The 19962-nt window shown below is 39.3% G+C and overlaps 1 protein-coding gene across 1 annotated transcript in view; it reads left to right on the top strand.

Moving 5' to 3' along the window:
• Nucleotides 1-19962, top strand: part of DNAH14 (dynein axonemal heavy chain 14) — a gene marked incomplete at its 5' end in the record, with an annotated part of 509245 nt that overhangs the window by 451309 nt on the left and 37974 nt on the right. Inside the window, one exon of the mRNA XM_077129892.1 lies at nucleotides 3881-4108. Coding sequence (XP_076986007.1) covers nucleotides 3881-4108 — 228 coding nt within the window. The remainder of the gene's footprint in view (nucleotides 1-3880; nucleotides 4109-19962) is intronic.

Here is a 19962-nt window from a genome sequence, read left to right as displayed (position 1 = left end):
CCCAAGTGTAAAGTACTGAGCCGTTTCTCAGCAACCCTGCTCCAAAAAAAAAAAAAAAAAAAAAAACAGAACCCTATTGACGAAATCCACAACTCTTAGTCTGAGACTCAGGATATTCCACTTCCCTCCCACAGTCTAACAGATTATAATCTCAAACAGCCTTTTATTATTGGTCAGAGATGGAGGATTTGGGAGGTGATAGGGAAAGGGGAATTGGGGGGTAAGGGCATGGCAGAAGGGAGACAGACAATGTTTAAAGGAAGATTTCATTTTAAGTAGGTTCATTTCTCTAATCCCATTTTGTCTCCATTAATGTAAACATTTTTAATGTAAACATGGTTGTAAATAATGCAAACATATAACTTTATGGGATTTTCACATACCAATATCTGGATAGACAGAGAAGAGAATTTTCTTTAATGGATAAAGAGCGCCTACAAACAATTAAGGAAAAATGCTAAAACCCCATTTAAAAAACGGGCAAAGGAAAGGAGTCAATAAACATATGGAAAAAAGAAAAAGGTTCATTCTCTAGATATCAGAGAAATGCAAATCAAAACAATGAGATACCTTCAAGGGGCCATCAAACTGGCAAAGGCAGCTTTAAAACTGCTTAGGATATCATGGAAGTGTAATCCATACCAAACTTTAAAATCTGTAATATGACTACCAGTCAAAATGTACTTGGAGGGCAGGCCACAATAGCTTAGCAAGCAGAGTTCTTGCCTGCCATGCCTGAGACCCAAGTTCAGTTCCCAGTGCCTGCCCATGCTAAAGAAAAAAAAATTTACTTGGAAATTTACTGCTTTTTCATACATATGTTATTTTTCACAATAAAGAAAAGCTAAAACTAGTTAAGATATAGTTGTTAATGCTGTTAAACTACTAAATAACTACTCTCACATAATGCTAAAAAGGTAAAATTCATACCTGGAAGGTATAAAGAGTCTTGAAATTTCTTACAATTTGATCCAGTAACCTACCTCTAGGAACTCATCTTAAAGAAATAATCAGAGATGAGGTCAGTAATCTTGCCAACATTGTTCATAACAATGAAAATATTTAAGGAATAGTATATGTTCAAAAATTAGAAAAGGTCAAATAAATTGTGTACATTTATATGAAAAATAGTAAGCTGCTGCAAAAAAGAATATTTAATGATTCAAGAACATGATATGACTATAGTAAAAAGCAGAATGCAAAACAGGATACACAATTGATACAAATTTTGTCAAAGAAAATTAAAATAAGACAAATATTATTTAGAACAAATATAACCAAATATCATCTATCATTATCTCCAGATGACATGTTATTAGTAATCTTTAAATATTTTTTATTTTTTAAATACTTTATATTGTTTTATGTTATATTTAGTATATTTTAAATATTTTTTTTTACTTTTTGTAATTTCTTTTTCATATCTGTATGTGTTTTCACAAAATTCTTAAACAAGCATGTGTTACTTTTACTATAAGAAAGATATTTTTGAACAGTGTATGTCAAAATTCTTACCTTCAAGCAGCCCATAGACTAATGAGGGAATAAGAAATATAAGCAAATATTTACAATACGTGATATCATGTGGTGAGTAGTATAAGAAAGGAGAGGTGAGCGGGATAGCTTTCATGAAGGTGGAGAGAGCTGAGCAGGAAACTAACGCTAAAATAATAAACAAGTTATTACAATGCAGTCATAGGTTAGTCACAGCATGTTTTATGCTCAACTAAGCACAAGTTAATATTAAAAACAGAATGTTCCAATATTGTCAAAATATTGACCATCGTTGAAGCTGAGTGATGGGTATATGGACTTAATTGTGTAACTGTCTGTACTTTGGGATATGTTAAAAAAATTTACACTAAAAAAGTAAGTTCCCTAATATATCAGTTCAGATATTTTTTTGTATGCTGTGTGGCAGGGTCACATTTCATTATTTTTCCATGTGAGTATCCCATTATTGTAGCACCATTTATTGAACTTTTGTTTGTTTGTTTGTTTTGGTTGGTTGGTTGGTTTTGGAAAGTGCATGGGCCAGAAAATGAACCTGGGTCTCCTGCATGGCAGGTAAGAATTCTACCACTGACCTATCTTTGCACCCCCTCAGTTCAGAGTACATCACTTCTATACAAATATGATCCAAACATAATCTTTCCACATTAAAAAGAGAGAGGGAGAAAAAGAGGAAAGGAAGAAAACAGAAAGGAAAAACTCTGATAAGACACATACCTTGTTTTGAAATTTAACAAAATAAATTTTCATTTCAGACATAAATAATTCTGTTTCTGTAAGGGATTATTAATGACATACACATACATAAGCATGCACACATGCACACACACGTGCTCTCTATTTCCCCTTCAGATACAGCTCCTTATGGAGGGGCTGACATCTACATTTAAAGTCCTAAATAGTTTTGTAAAGAATCAGTCATAAAAATCATGCAACAACGCTCTCTGAATATTTTCTCATTTCTGCATGCTCAGGGCTCTCTGAGCAAATGTTGCTGGCAACCAGGATTAAAGAACCCTTGAATGGGGCTCTCCTCTCCTGTGCACATTCCAGACCATTTGCTCACATTCTGACAGTGATAGATTCAGAGAAGCCTGTCTTCCACTTCCTGGAACCAATTGCTTACACTGTAAGGGTAATAATAAAACCCAGAGTCATTTGTTCACACTCCAAGAGTTATAAAAACCTAGACTTTCCCTTCCTCTGGTTTACATTCCAGAGCAAAATTTCTCTCTCTTTCTCTAGTGTGGGGAGAGGTAGCTATGCCAGCCATTCTGTATAAGCTCCAAGATACGTAAATTTGGGGTTCCTCTTCTGTACTTCAAACTCCACTATACAGGTACAAGATATATCTGGCTCTCACTGCATCACAGGGTGGGTAATTAGGGCATCAGGACTTATACAGGTTGCTTCAAATAAATAATTAGTCTGATCCCTGATCCAGAAGTCTTGTATTCATTTATGCACCACATGTACATGTGTATATATGATAGATACGCATTTGTACATGTATATATGATACATGTATATACATCATATATGCATATATGTATATATCATATATACATATTTATATTCATATATACACATTTATGTCATATATACGTATACATATATTTATATATCTTATATACTTATGAATGCCCATTTACTAATATATACACACACGCACATATAAACTGCAAATAGAGTAACATTTCAGATGCTTCACACTTTCAAACTTAGCCTTGATCTCAAAAGAACCCTCCAGGTGATTTCCTCCCCATCTCACTTTCATATCTTTTCTCCCCACTCCCTCCTCACTCCACTTACCTAGGTAAGAAGTCAGCCAAAGGGGATTTTCAATGCAAGCAAAATAATTCACCAAATAAGTGGTCTCCTTTTAAATATCATTGATGACTAGATGCTTTTTTTGGCTCCATTAGTTGTTTGGATATTAGTTGTTTCCTGTGATTTGTCATCTCCTGTATCTGTTGCCTTGCTGAGGGAGGGCAACCCTGATTTGGTTACAGCCACTTAGCTGTATACATAAGACTAGACTAAAGTAATTCTTCCTTGTCAGCTTTCCAAAATGCCATGCCCCCAGAACCCTGTATATAGAGAAAATAGGGGCGCTTTTAATCACAATGGTATGCTTTTCATTTTGAAGTATGAGTTGGACAAAAAGAAAATCCAGCATATTGCTTTTACAGAGATTTTCAAGTAGGAAAAGAATAACAGAGAGTTTTAATTTGATGCTGAATCTTGAAAACAGTCACATTCTTAGCTAGTTCTTTTACAGTGCAATACAAAAACAGACAGAGTATCCTCTAGACCCAATGTCTGCACCTGCCCTCACATATTACTTTTATTCACATCTTTTTTAAAGATTGCAGTGGAATTTCCTCAGGGATTGAAAAGCAGTTTACTTCAGATGTTTGGATATAGTGGTAGTGGAGAGATAACAGAAGAGATATTTGAAAAACCTGACTGTGGACCATGGTGGAAAAAGCTTTTATTCAGCCTATGTTTTTTTAACGCTGTAATCAATGAAAGAAAAAATTATGGACTATTAGGCTGGAATATTCCTTATGAATTTAGTTCTTCAGACTTGGAGGTGAGTGTGGTGTCTGCAAAACAATCACAATAAGATATAAACTGAGAGCTTACTATTGTCCCTAGAAATATCAAGGCATGGCAGTAAGAAAATGAACACTGTAACTAGACAATATGGGCTAATGTTTAAAACATGGACTTTGAAGTCAGATTTCCTGGACTCAATTTACAGTTCCACCACTTATAGCTGTACAAGTACTCAATCTATCCAGCAAGCTAATTAATCTCTCTTGGTCTCAGTTTCCTTGGAGAAAATAAAAGCAAGTGTGGGGGGTAATGTAGTACCTACACCCAAAGGATCATTGAAAGAAGCAAACTAGTAATCCAGATAAAGCACGTAGAACAGGGCCTGACATATATTAATCAGTATCAATGAGTTTGTCATTGTTATTTATTTAAAGCAAGAGACATTACATTGACCCATTGTGAGGGAAAAAGTTTAGCTTAACAGCCTTTCTCTAGCATTCATTCTATAAAACCTTCTATTTGTGTTTGCGTGATTTTTTTTTATTGCTGAAGTAGACATGTGACAGCACCAGCTTCAATTTTTCTAAGGTTAAATTTCTTACAATTTTGTTCCTAGCACAGAACATAGTTTCCCTACTGCTAAAACAAATAGCATACAATAGCTTGGCTTAAACAATGGGAATTTATTGATGTGCTGGTTTTAAACTGTTGTGTACCCCAGAAAAGCCATGGTCTTTAATCCTCATTCAATATTGCTGGGTGGGACCTTTTTTTATTGTTTCCGTGGAGATGTGACTCACCCAATTGAAGGTAATAGCTTTTGATTATATTATTTCCTTGGAGATGCATCTTCAACCATTCAAGGTAGAATTGTTTACTGGGCCCTTTAAGAAGAAACCATTTTAGGAAAAGCTCAGAGCCACCAGAGCCCATGCAGCCAGAGATGCAGAAGGAAAACGCTCCCAAAGGAGCCTTATGAAATGAGAGAAAACTAGCAGATGTCACCATCTGCCTTCCTAACTGAGAGAGAAACCCTGAACTTCATTGGCCCTTTCTTTGGAGTTAAGGTATCTTTCTCTGGATGCCTTAATTGGGACATTTTCATGGCCTTAGAACTGTAAACTTACAACTTAGTAAATTCTCCTTTTTAAAAGCTATTTCATTTGTGGTATATTGCATTCCAGCAGCTTAACAAACCAAAACAATTGACTTACAGTTTTGAGGCTTGAAGTCCAAAATTGAGGTATTAGCAAGGTGATGTTTTCTCCCCAAAGTCTGGGACTGACTGCCAGCAATCCTTAATCCTTGGCTTTTCTGTCATAATAAACATAGCAGCAGTTTCTCCTTTCTCTTCTAGTTTCCACCAACTTTCAACTTCTTGCTTTTCCTCATGGCTTCTCTTCTGTGTTCAATTCCTTTGCTTATAAGGACTTCAGTCACACTGGATGAAGGACCACCAGCACTCAGTATAGGCATACTTAAGTAACATCTTCAAAGGTCCTTTTTACAAGTGCGTTCACACCCACAGGACCAGAAGTTGGAACTTGAACGTGCCTTTCTGGGGACCTTGATTCAATCTCCAACAATTATCCATCATCCAGTATTCATTAATTTATGTGGTAAAGCAGATACAAAAAGGTTTTCTGAAGAAAATCTTGGTTCTGCTTCTGGGTTTTACTTAAACCCACCCTTGATGAGTAGTGGCCTTCTATTAGCAAACTCGCTGCAAGTTCAACTTCTCTAAGAGTATATGCTTCTACACCTATACAGGAATATAATATAAAACAGCTGTACTCTGAGGTTTTCTTAAGGAATTTGAGCTCAAACACACTTCTGCTCAAAACTGACTCAAAGCTCATTCAAAAGGCAGATAATATATTGAGAGAAACACATACTATGCATTTGAAAAATGATTAATAACCTTACTATATGAAGATTTCTTACAAATTAATAAAAGCAAGAATAGTACTCCAGTAGGTAAAGAAAATGGATGGTCAGATCACAGTATAAATATCAAATGGCAATATCTTATTAAAAATTAGTCAACCTCCTTAATAATCAAGGAAACGCTAATTAAAACCACAATGAGATACCACCTTTTGCTAACACAGTGGCTAAAATAAACCACCACCAACGAAAGGTACTATCTTATAATGCTGTAGAGAATTAAAGTGGTACTAACTTACTGGAAGGCAATTTGGTTGTATATATATCAAAAGTCTTTAAAAAATTCCTGTAATTATTGATGTAGAAAGAAATAGTCACATTTATATGGTTGATTAATAAAACTGACTGTAATAGGGCATGTATAGTATAATTGTATTTCTGCACATATATGTATGCTATATATTTGTTTTAATATATATTAAGCCATCTTCATGGAAAATGGATAATAAGATTATGGATAGTAAGATGTTTTATGCAAAGAACTTGGGTGACTACTAACAGCATCACTTAGTATAGGCTGAAATTTGTGGGATGCTGTTTTCCTTTTGGCATCTTGCAGAGAGACTCACTTAGTTCAAAAAGCAGCTGGATCCATCATGACACTGTGCTCCAAAAGAGGTTCATTTCTTTTTTCTCTCTTTTTATGTGGCAAGTATAAGAGCAGCCTTGCCAATGGGAGAGAAGCAGACTGCCTGAGTGCCAAGCTGTCTAAATTTTGGTAGCTAGTGTTAAAGAGCTGTCAAGAAATTTGAACTGCTAGCACCTTAGAACTTTGTGGGAAATTGGACTTATGCACAACCCTTCTTATTATGTGTCATGATCAGATTCATGTTTCAACTTGGCCAGGTGGTGGTGCCCGGTTGTCTGGCCAGGCAAATGCTGGCCTGTCTGTTGCTATGATGACATTTCATGGACTTAAATCATGATCATGCTGGCTGCATCCACAGCTGATTGCATCTGTAATTAGCTAAGGGGAGTGTTTTCTGCAATGAGTGATGCTTAATCTAGTCACTGGAAGGCTTTTAAGGATTCAGATGAGACAGTCACTCTTCCTGCTTCAGCCAGTGAGCCTCTCCTGTGGAGTTCATTCAGACCCTTTATCAGAGTCACCAGCTTTACACCCTGCTCTGTGGGTTTTGGACTTTTCCAGTCCCACACTCGTCCAGCCAGCCTCTCCTGAGAGTTTGCTGAGGAACTTCATCAGAGTTGCCAACCTGTGGCCTTCACTACAGATCTTGGACTCTACATTCCCATGGTTATGTGAGACACTTTTATAAATTGTACATCTCTAGCTAATACATTATGGAAGGGGAACAGCTGATCTAATGGGAAGTTGAGTTTGCACACAACCCCTCCCACTAGAGGGAAGCCAGTCCCAGCTACTTATTGCCTCGCAACTCGGAGAGATTCCCATCATGGGACTGGCAATCTGACTGGCTCTACGTGCCAAAACCATAGAGGTAGGCATCAATATATCTGCCTCTGAAGATATAGTAGGCTACCACCTCCGAAAGTTGTCTAACACCTGACCTGAGTCCCAATGAAAAGACCAAGAAATATTGTATCATCTCCAAGAAAAAACAGTGTCAAAGAAAGGACCTTCAAAGAAAGGAAGGATACAAGAAATAAAATAGCAGGCACAACTTAGAAAAAATTATGAGTCCTTAAGGATTTAAGTTTGTGCACACATATATTTCACACATGAATTTTTTTAATGAGCACTTGTCAATGACTATTTAACCCATTAATGAAAGAACCAGCAGAATGGTAAAGTGATTCCAAAGAATACAAGATGGCAGAAATCAATGAAAAATGACAGTGACATACAGTTACTAAATTACACAGAAAACTAATCTTTTTTTTATAAAACAGAAACTATTTGTGTTTCGACAGAATAAAATCCTTTGTACTTGTACCAGATTAAAAGTATTATGTATTCCAGAAAAGCCATGACTTAATCCTAATTCAGTCTTGTCAGAGCAACCATTTCTCATAATCCTGATTCGATACCATAGGCTGGAAACTTTTTCTTTTAAACTTTTTTTATTAATTAAAAAAAAATTAACAAAGCATTTAAATATCATTTCATTCTACATATACAATCAGTAATTCTTAATATCATCACATAGTTGCATATTCATCATTTTTAGTACATTTGCATCGATTTAGAAAAAGAAATAAAAAGACAACAGAAAAAGAAATAAAATGATAATAGAGAAAAAAAAACTATACGTACCATACCCCTTACCCCTCGCTTTCATTTACCACTATTTCAAACTGAATTTATTTTAACATTTGTTCCCCCTATTATTTATTTTTATTCCATGTGTTCTACTCTTCTATTGATATAGTAGCTAAAAGGAGCATCAGACATAAGGTTTTCACATTCACAGAGTCTCATTGTGAAAGCTATATCATTTTTCAATCATCATCAAGAAACATGGCTACTGGAGCACAGCACTACATTTTCAGGCAATTCCCTCCAGCCTCTCCACTACATCTTGAACAACAAGGTGATATCTACTTAATGCATAAGAATAACCTCCAGGATAACCTCTCAACTCTGTTTGGAATCTCTCAGCGATTGACACTTTGTCTCATTTTACTCTTCCCCCTTTTGGTTGAGAAGGTTCTCTCAATCCCTTGATGTTAATTCTCAGCTCATTCTAGGGTTTTTCTCAGTCCTTTGATGCTGAGTCTCAGCTCATTCCAGGATCTCTGTCCCACGTTGCCAGGAAGGTCCACATCCCTGGGAGTCATGTCCCATGTGGAGAGGGGGAGGGTGGTGAGACTGCTCATCATGTTGGCTGGAGAGAGAGGCCACATCTGAGCAACAAAAGAGGCTCTCTTGGGGGTGACTCTTAGGCCTAAATTTTAAGTAGACTTGACCTATCCTTTGTGGGGTTAAGTTTCATGTGAACAAACCCCAAGACCGGGGGCTCAGCCTATAGCTTTGGTTGTCCACACTGCTTGTGAGAATATCAAGAATTCAACTTGGGGAAGTTGAATTTCTCCCCACTCTCACCATTCCCTGAAGGGGACTTGCAAATACTTTTCCAATCACTGATCAAATCATTCTGGGATTCATCGGGGAATCACTCTGGACCAACCAACAAAATCTCATGTGCTACCTGAGATTCCAAGTACTCATGACATTCAATCAAATTACCTACATGAGTTATATTAGGAAATGCTCTAGTCAAAATCTAAATTTTGTAACAAATAAACATTTTTTGCTTTAGTCTCACACATAAGGTGACATTTTAAAGTATTAATTATCATCTATTGAGTTGGTTTTTCTTAGCAGCTCCTTTCTGATTATAAATAATCTCCAAGAAGTATTCATTATCACAAAAAGGCAGGTTTCACATTTCATTTTTACATGTATAGCAAAAGGTGTTCTTGGTGCATAGGCTCTTTGTAGTGTGGTCAACAAATCTGCAACTGATCATGATGGAAACTTGAGTTAGTAGCTGGAAAAATCAAATAGAAGAGAAGACCCAAAACATAGGAAGAAGGTTACAAACTGGTAGAATTCATGAGGCAAAAATTAAGATATTTGAAGGGAAGCTGTCATAGTCAGGTTCATGTGTCAACTTTGTTGTGGGGCGCACCGAAAGAGAGACCACACAGTTTAAAACTGCAAGCCAATTTGGAGTCTTTATTAGCTGGCTGGCGACTGCCTCAGAAGGCAGCAGCCAGAGGTTTCTCAGGTATGATTATAAAGGTTAAAATCATGTTGTGGTTTTGCAGTTGCTGGCAAGCAAGCGTGATCATAGAAGCAAAAAAATGCCGTTAGCTGTTGCCAAAACGCATCCCATTCCCTCAGTTCCCTAACATTGGTTATTGTTTAACTCTTGGGGACATTCCACCCCAATGCTGTGGGGACTTTCCCTGCTTGGGCCTGATTGATTACTCCTGGCCCTCCACATTCCCCACTGGTTTTATGAGAGAATCAAATCATTCTTTCTTCATTTTGATTATAAATCTGTTGATATTGAGTTCCAAGGACTAATAATTTAACAGTTTGTATTCTTCTTTGCACATATGAGGTTAGACAATTGATTACACAGGGCCCAAACATTAAACCGAATAATATGAGAATTAGGGGCCCTGCTATGGTGGAAAAGAGCATGGTTAGCCACGGGGACCAGGAAAATAAGTTTTCATACCAGTTAGTTTCAGTTTTTCGGGGTTCTTCCCACCCTCATAACCTGCTGTGGACTAGGGATAGACTAGTTTTAATTATTCCAGAATGATTGGCATAGAAGCAGCAGGTTTCTCCGAGGGCCATGCATAACCCCCCTTGTTTCAGAAATAGGAGGTCTAAGCCTCTGCGGTTTTGGAGGACGACCTCAGCCAGTGAATTCAGGGAGTTTTCAAAATGACTGACAGAGCTTTCTAATTCACTAAGATCCAAATCAACTTGTTTGATAAGGGTTTTTAAATTTTGGTCCCTCATGATAAAGGCTGAAGTTCCAACTGCAGTTGATCCTGCGATGCCTAGTCCGACAAGGAGGGGCACCAAAATTGGGGCTCGCTTGGCCTGGTAAGTGGTTTCTAAATGTTCCCTACCTCTTTTCTCAGAATAATAATATACTTAGGGGATAATATGAACTAAAATACAAAATTCCTCCTTAACTACCATTATCAGGGGAGTTATACAGGGGGTAATACTGGATGTGCAGGCAAACCAAGTACTGTCAGGGGCTACAAGGAGGTGGTCCCATCCGCCCGGGGTTGAGGTTAAAATGCCCTTTAGTGACATGATGAGACCACAGGAGTCATGATGAGACCACTGGTAGGCATGCAAATGATTATTTTTTAAAACAGTACTGTATAATTTCTTCAATGCTGCAGGGAGATTTGGCTAGATTAAAATTCTCAGAATAAATACAGGTTCCCTGCCCTTGGAGATCTCCCAGGGTGAGTTTCGGTTCCTGGCCCCACCTGCATAGGTGTTGACCTTGTGCTTCCTGCACTGAGAGGTTTCTGATATGGGTATCCGCGAGGCCTAGGGAGATATTAGCTCCTATTCTGATGTATTAATGGGGTTCAGGGTTTAAACAAAGCCAACAATCTTCAGTAATAAGTGGATTGGTTTGATTCATGAACTGGAAAACTGAATTTAACATGTCGAGCAGGGTTTTTTTAGGGAAGGGAGAGGAATTTATTTGGGAGTTTGGGGTAGCATAGGCTTTTGAGCTCGAGCCTACCAGAGGAGAACCCCAAGTCTGGGGGCTGTGCCAGTTTTATGCCAAGGTTGAGAGCTCAATTATGTCCTATGGGATTGTTCACTTTATGGGCAAGGAACATTTGAGTTGTGAAAATGGTACCTGGATTGTAAACCAAGACATATAACCTCAATCCCTAAATTTTTCCACTTGCCCAGGTTTGGCTACTCCAGGAAGGGATAGTAATAATTATTGGGTTACAGGTGCCTTGGGTGCAACTGTTGGGGTTATGGGCTGGTGTCCTTGTTAAGGTTATGAATGGGTCTCAGTCCATTCTGCAGTTCCACAACCGCAGTTGGCACAATAATGTTGGCCTTTCCCTTGGCAGTTTAAATTTCCCTTTGCAGGACAGGCATAGCATTGGGTATGCCATAAGTTTTTTTCTTGGTGGGGGGTAGTACACCTGTATCTGATTATGTTACTATAACTCCCCTTCTCTAGGTGTCCAAACTGTTGGCAGAGATCAAAGTGGAGGATTGGTTGGGAGGGAGTGGTGGTTGTAGCCACCACTACTCCTTCCACCATTTTAGTAAGTTCCCAGGTATAGTTTATAACCTGGTGAGGGTTTTTTCCCATGACACCCACCAGGGATATCAAGAGGACCCAGAGGGATTTCTGGAAAGTCTTATCTTTAGTGGATCCTCAGTTCACTGGATGGTCCATTTTTCAGGGATCTGGTCTGGAGTGGCCTTTTTTATCTGGGTATGATGAATCCAGTGTCATTTTCCCACAACTTTCACTGCCGTTGAAGTTGAGAGGATCACTGGCAAGGGTCCCATCCACCGGGCCTCCAAGGTGGCTGGCTGAAGCCTCTTTATCCAGACTAGGTCTCTGGGCTGTACCTGAAATAGATCTTTTTCAGGGGCAGGATTTGTTGGTCCTGGATGGGCTGCCTTCACCAGTTTCCAAGTTTGCCAGATGGTAGATTTGGGCCTGCAATGATTTTAGAAGAGAATGGTTATTTAATTCAGCTACTTTTTCTTCCCCCAATTTAGGGATTAGTGGAGGTGGTCGTCCAAACATGATTTCATATGGGATAATTCCCTTAACATAGGGAGTACATCTAGTTTTTAGAAGGGCAAATGGAAGGAGACTCACCCAGTTTTCACCAATCTCAAGCTTCAGTTTATTTAAAGTTGCCTTTATTGTTCTATTCATTCTTTCAATTTGCCCTGAACTCTGTGGCCTATAAATACAATGTAATTTCCATTTGATAGTTAATATTTTTGCTAACAATTGGGTAACTTGGGCAATGAACGCCGGCCCATTGTCAGACCCCATTGCAGTTGGGAGGCCAAATCGGGGGACAATTTCAGAAACTAATTTTTTTTACTATTGTTTGTGCTGTCTCAGTTCTGGTAGGAAATGCCTCAGTCCATTCAGAGAAGGTGTTGATGAAGACTAACAGGTATTTGTATCCATATGGACCAGGCAATATTTCCATGAAGTCTATTTCCCACTGTTTTCCTGGGGGTTGTCCCCTCAGCCTGGTTCCTTGGGGCATTTCTTTCCTTTGGCTGGAATTTACCTGGGGGCAGATGTGGCATCTGGATGATACCTGCTGGGCTTGTTGTTGCAATTGGGGAATGTAGTAATCTCTCTGTATGAGTTCAGTTAGTTTTGTACTGCCCAAGTGAACCTGAGTAACCAAATTTTTCCCCAGGGGCTCTGGCACTAGGATTCTCCTGTCCAGGAGAATTTTCCAACCATCTGGATCTGTTTTAGTGCCCAGAGTTTCGCCCAATCTAATTTCTTCCCCGGTATATTTTTGGAGGGCTCGGCAGCACTCGCCCCAGTAAAACAGGAAGTATCTGCAGCGTCCCCACTGGTTTTTGGGCAACCTCTTTTGCCATTTTATCAGCCAGGACATTTCCTCTAGCAATTTGAGTTTTGGCAGTCTGATGTCCTTTGCAATGTATAACGGCTGCCCTTTTTGGCAACCAGAGAGCCTCTAGCAAGGCGAGTATTTCTGGTATTTTTTAAAAAATTTTTTTATTAATCAAAAAAAAAGAAAAGAAATTAACACAACATTTAGAAATCATTCCATTCTACACATGCACTCAGTAATTCTTAGTATCATCACATAGATGTATGATCATCATTTCTTAGTACATTTGCATCAATTTAGGAAAAGAACTAGCAAAACAGCAGAAAAAGATATAGAATGTTAATATAGAGAAGAGAATTAAAATAATAATACTAATAAAAATATATATATATAAAAAAAGGAAAAAAAAAAACAAAAACAAAAGATACAAACACACAAACAAAAAACCATATTTCAGGTGCAGCTTCATTCAGTGTTCCAACATAGTTACATTACACTTAGGTATTATTGTGCTGTCCATTTTTGAGTTTTTGTATCTAGTCCTGTTGCACAGTCTGTATCCCTTCAGCTCCAATTACCCATTATCTTACCCTGTTTCTAACTCCTGCTGGTCTCTGTTACCAATGATATATTCCAAGCTGATTCTCGAATGTCGGTTCACATCAGTGGGACCTTACAGTATTTGTCCTTTAGTTTTGGGCTAGACTCACTCAGCATAATGTTCTCTAGGTCCATCCATGTTATTACATGCTTCATAAGTTTAGTCTGTCTTAAAGCTGCATAATATTCCATCGTAGGTATACGCCACAGTTTGTTTAGCCACTCGTCTGTTGATGGACATTTTGGCTGTTTCCATCTCTTTGCAATTGTAGATAATGCTGCTATAAACACTGGTGTGCAAATGTCCATCTGTGTCTTTGCCCTTAAGTCCTTTGAGTAGATACCTAGCAGTGGTATTGCTGGGTCGTAATCCATTCTGCCATTCTATGTCTTTTGATTGGGAAATTCAGTCCATTAACTTTTAGTATTATTACTGTTTGGATAATATTTTCCTCTACCATTTTGGCTTTTGTATTATATATATCATATCTGATTTTCCTTCTTTCTACACTTTACTCCATACCTCTCTCTTCTGTCTTTTCGTATCTGACTCTAGTGCTCCCTTTAGTATTTCTTGCAGAGCTGGTCTCTTGGTCACAAATTCTCTCAGTGACTTTTTGTCTATAAATGTTTTAATTTCTCCTTCATTTTTGAAGGATAATTTTGCTGGATATAGGAGTCTTGGTTGGCAGTTTTTCTCTTTTAGTAATTTAAATATATCATCCCACTGTCTTCTAGCTTCCGTGGTTTCTGCTGAGAAATCTACACATAGTCTTATTGGGTTTCCCTTGTATGTGACAGATTGTTTTTCTCTTGCTGCTTTCAAGATCCTCTCTTTCTCTTTGACCTCTGGCATTCTAACTAGTAAGTGTCTTGGAGAACGCCTATTTGGGTCTAATCTCTTTGGGGTGCGCTGCACTTCTTGGATCTGCAAATTTAGGTCTTTCATAAGAGTTGGGAAATTTTCAGTGATAATTTCTTCCATTAGTTTTTCTCCTCCTTTTCCCTTCTCTTCTCCTTCTGGGACACCCACAACACGTATATTTGTGCGCTTCATATTGTCATTCAGTTCCCTGATCCCCTGCTCAAGTTTTTCCATTCTTTTCCCTATAGTTTCTGTTTCTTTTTGGAATTCAGATATTCCATCCTCCAGTTCACTAATTGTAGCTTCTGTCTCTTTAGATCTACCATTGTAGGTATCCATTGTTTTTTCCATTTTTCTTCTTTGTCCTTCACTCCCATAAGTTCTGTGATTTGTTTTTTCAGATTTTCTATTTCTTCTTTTTGTTCAGCCCATGTCTTCTTCATGTCCTCCCTCAATTTATTGATTTGGTTTTTGAAGAGTTTTTCCATTTCTGTTCGTATATTCAGCATTAGTTGTCTCAGCTCCTGTATCTCATTTGAACTATTGGTTTGTTCCTTTGACTGGGCCATATCTTCAATTTTCCGAGCATGATCCATTATTTTCTGCTGGTGTCTGGGCATTTGATCAGATTTCCCTGGGTGTGGGACCCGGCTGGTTGAAAGGTTTTTCTGTGAAATCTCTGGGCTCTGTTTTTCTTTTCCTGCCCAGTAGGTGGCGCTCGTGGCGCTCGTCTGTCTGCAGGGCCCACTAGTAAAAGGTGCTGTGGCTCCTTTAACTTGCCAATCCGAATCTCGCAGTCGGCCCGGGAAACCGCGCATGGAGGGGGTGTCGCCGGCCGCCGCGGCTTGGGGGAGTGCTGGTCCAAATTGCCCAGCTGGCCCGAGATGCCAAGCGTGGCGGGAGGGCCCCACTATCCAACGTTCCCAGTCAGACTGGGGAGCCACGTGCATGGAGGGGACCCCAGTCGCCAGCCGCCCCGGCCGGGAAAACGCGCACCCCTCGGGTATCTCACCACAGCGGATTCTCCCTGCCCGTTCAGCCGTTCCAGAATGGGGTATGCTGTCTTTTTGGTATTGTTTCTGTTTCTTTAGATGCTTTTCTGGAGGAGGAACTAAGTCCCGCGTGTCTTACTAAGCCACCATCTTCTCCGGAAGTTCCCTGGTATATTTTTTATTTCCTTTCCTCCCAATGTCAAAAGTCCCCACTCCTGATATAGTGCCCCATGGATGTGCGCAGTTGTGAAGGCATATCTGCTGTCCATGCAGATGTTGACAACCTTCCCTTTTCCCCACCTTAGAGTCTGGGTCAGAGCTATTAGTTCAGCCTTCTGGGCCGAAGTCCCATGTCCTAGGGCCTGAGCCCAGATGACTCAGTCCACAATTACCACCGCTGCCTCCACATACCTGATTCCCTCTGAGACATAACTGCTCCTGTTTGTATGTAATTCTTCATCAGGATTTGGCCAGGGGTTGTCAGTGAGATCAGCCCTCAGGTGTGTGAGAGAGTCCAAGATCTTGCAACAGTCGTGGATGGGCTCAGATGGGTCATCATCCAGAAGCAAGGTGGCGGGGGTAAGAGCCGCTGTTTTTAGGAAGTGGATTCTTGGGGGATCCAGTAGTAATACCTGATACTGGGTTATCTGGGCATTTGAGAGCCATCTCTCGGGTGGGCTCCTTAGTAATGTTTCTATTGAATGTGGGGCCACTATGTGTAAGCTTTGTCCCAGAGTTAATTTGGATGCTTCTTTTATTAAATGGCAGTGGCAGCAATGGCTGGGAAGCAGCCTGGCCGCCACAGAGTCTAGTCTTTTAGACAGGTAGGCAACTGGCCTTTTCTATGGTCCTAGCATTTGGATGAGGACTCCTTTTGCTATTCCTTGGGTTTCAGTGACGTGTAATTGAAAAGGTTTGGACAAGTCAGGCAAGGTTAAAGCAGGGGCGCTCACAAGCTCCTGTTTCAGCATTTTAAAAGCTTTTTGCTCAGCCTCAGGCCAGGTTAGAGCTTCCTCCTTTTCCCCTGTGCTAGTTTACAGGGGTTTTGCTATCTCTGCAAACCTGGGAATCCAGAGCCGGCAATATCCAACTGCTCCTAAGAACTCCCATACCTGCCTTTTTGTTTTTGGTTGGGGTATTTTTAGGATAGCTTCAATCCTCTTAGAAGACAGAACTCTTTTTCCCCCTTCTAATTCATACCCTAAGTATGTTGCTGAACTGGTGCAGAGTTGGGCCTTTTTGGCTGAGACCCGATAGCCCAGCTGGGCTAGTTCCTGTAATAAGTTTTCTGTTGCCTTTTTGTAGTTGACAGATTATTAGCTGCCAGTAAGAGGCCATCCACATATTGTAGGAGGGTTATTTCTGGATGCTCTTGTCTAAAACAAGCCAGATCCTGGCTTAAGGCCTCATTGAACAAGGTGGGAGAATTTTTGAAACCTGTGGCAACCGAGTCCAGGTTATTTGTCCAGAGAACCTCCACTCTGGGTTGGTCCATTTGGAAGCAAAGATGCTTTGACTTACTGCAGCCAGGGGAAGTGAAAAGAAGGCATCCTTTAAGTCCAGAACAGTGTAGACCTGCTGGCTGGGAGGTAACAGCCTCAAGAGCATATATGGGTTAAGCACAGTGGGGTGAATGGTTTCAATTCTTTTGTTTACCTCTCAGAGATCTTGCACTGGCTGGAAATTGTTGGTCCTGGGTTTCTGGACTAGAGAAGGGGGGTGTTCCAGGCCGAATGGCAGGGGACTAGAATATCTGCCTCCAGGAGTCTTTCGATATGGACTGCAATGCCTTTTTTAGCCTTTAAGCTTATTGAGTATTGTTGGACTCTGATTGGGGTGGCGGTGTTAGTCAGCTGGACAACAATGGGGAGGCAGTGGGTGAATAATCCTGGTAGGTTATTTTCTGCCCATATGCCTGGTATTTTTTTCTTTAAATTCCCACAAATATGGGCCTGGGACCAGCAGTGCCACCTCTGCAATAAGTAAATACTAGGGGCAAGTGAGGAGGATTGCCAAGGGGTTTGTATTGAAGGAGAGCTCAGCCAAATCATTTTTGAAAGAGATGGTAGCTTGTAATTTTTGGAGAAGTTCTCTTCCCAAAAAGAGGTGTGGACACTCTGGCGTTACAAGAAACAAGTGGGTGACAGTTCCTTCCCCAAGGTTTGTGATCCTAGTCTTAGTCCATGGTAAGACTTTGTCTCTCCCGTTGCCCCCTGTATGGGGACTTTTTCCTTAGGTATGGACCCTTCTGCTTGCTGGAGGATGGAGAAGGTTGCCCCCATATCCACAAGAAATTTTATAGGCTTGCCCCCTATTTCTAAGGTGACCTTGGGCTCCCGGGGGCTCAACAGAATGGAGCTCTGGCCCCATCAGTTCACCTCTTCAACTAGAATGTGGGCCAGTTTCAGTCCTTTAAGTCCTCTTTTAGGGCATTCATTTTTCCAATGTCTGTTCTCTTTGCAATAGGCGTATTGGTTTACACCCAGGCCCAATCTCTTTCCTTGGTTTCCCCTTCTTTTTTCTTTTTTTTTTTTTTTATTAATTAAAAAAAGAATTAACAAAACAATTAGAAATCATTCCAATCTACATGTACAATCAGTAATTCTTAATAACATCACATAGTTGCATATTCATCATTTCTTAGTACATTTGCATCGATTTAGAAAAAGAAATAAAAAGACAACAGAATAAGAATTAAAACAATAATAGAAAGAAAAAAAACAAAAAAAAACAAAAACAAAAAACCTATATCTCACATGCAGCTTCATTCAGTGTTTTAACATAATTGCATTACAATTGGGTAGTATTGTGCTGTCCATTTCTGAGTTTTTATATCCAGTCCCGTTGTACATTCTGTATCCCTTCATCTCCAATTATCCCTTCTCTTTTTTTTTTTTTTTTAATTAACGGAAAAAAAGAAATTAACCCAACATTTAGAGATCATACCATTCTACACATGCAATCATTAATTCTTAACATCATCACATAGATGCATGATCATCATTTCTTAGTACATTTGCATTGGTTTAGAAGAACTAGCAACATAACCGAAAAAGATATAGAATGTTAATATAGAGAAAAAAATAAAAGTAATAATAGTAAAATCAAAACAAAACAACACAAAACAAAACAAAAACCTATAGCTCAGATGCAGCTTCATTCAGTGTTTTAACATGATTACTTTACAATTAGGTATTATTGTGCTGTCCATTTTTGAGTTTTTGTATCTAGTCCTGTTGCACAGTCTGTATCCCTTCAGCTTCAATTACCCATTGTCTTACCCTGTTTCTAACTCCTGCTGAACTCTGTTACCAATGACATATTTCTAGTTTATTCTCGAATGTCCGTTCACATCAGTGGGACCATACAGTATTTGTCCTTTAGTTTTTGGCTGGATTCACTCAGCATAATATTCTCTAGGTCCATCCATGTTATTACATGGTTCATAAGTTTATCTTGTCTTAAAGCTGCATAATATTCCATCGTATGTATATACCACAGTTTGTTTAGCCACTCTTCTGTTGATGGAGATTTTGGCTGTTTCCATCTCTTTGCAATTGTAAATAATGCTGCTATAAACATTGGTGTGCAAATGTCCGTTTGTGTCTTTGCCCTTAAGTCCTTTGAGTAGATACCTAGCAATGGTATTGCTGGGTCGTATGGCAATTCTATATTCAGCTTTTTGAGGAACCGCCAAACTGCCTTCCACAGTGGTTGCACCCTTTGACATTCCCACCAACAGTGGATAAGTGTGCCTCTTTCTCCGCATCCTCTGCAGCACTTGTCATTTTCTGTTTTGTTGATAATGGCCATTCTGGTGGGTGTGAGATGATATCTCATTGTGGTTTTGATTTGCATTTCTCTAATGGCCAGGGACATTGAGCATCTCTTCATGTGCCTCTTGGCCATCCGTATTTCCTCTTCTGAGAGGTGTCTGTTCAAGTCTTTTTCCCATTTTGTAATTGGGTTGGCTGTCTTTTTGTTGTTGAGATGAACAATCTCTTTATAAATTCTGGATACTAGACCTTTATCTGATATATCATTTCCAAATATTGTCTCCCATTGTGAAGGCTGTCTTTCTACTTTCTTGATGAAGTTCTTTGATGCACAAAAGTGTTTAATTTTGAGGAGTTCCCATTTATTTATTTCCTTCTTCAGTGCTCTTGCTTTAGGTTTAAGGTCCATAAAACCACCTCCAGTTGTAAGATCCATAAGATATCTCCCAACATTTTCCTCTAACTGTTTTATGGTCTTAGACCTAATGTTTAGATCTTTGATCCATTTTGAGTTAACTTTTGTATAGGGTGTGAGAGATGGGTCTTCTTTCATTCTTTTGCATATGGATATCCAGTTCTCTAGGCACCATTTATTGAAGAGACTGCTCTGTCCCAGGTGAGTTGGCTTGACTGCCTTATCAAAGAT

The sequence above is a fragment of the Tamandua tetradactyla genome, chromosome 2, assembly GCF_023851605.1.
Source record: "Tamandua tetradactyla isolate mTamTet1 chromosome 2, mTamTet1.pri, whole genome shotgun sequence".
Classification (NCBI taxonomy): Eukaryota; Metazoa; Chordata; class Mammalia; order Pilosa; family Myrmecophagidae; genus Tamandua; species Tamandua tetradactyla.
The sequence above is the reverse complement of the archived record's forward strand: the minus strand, read 5'-3'. Positions and strand labels throughout refer to the sequence as shown.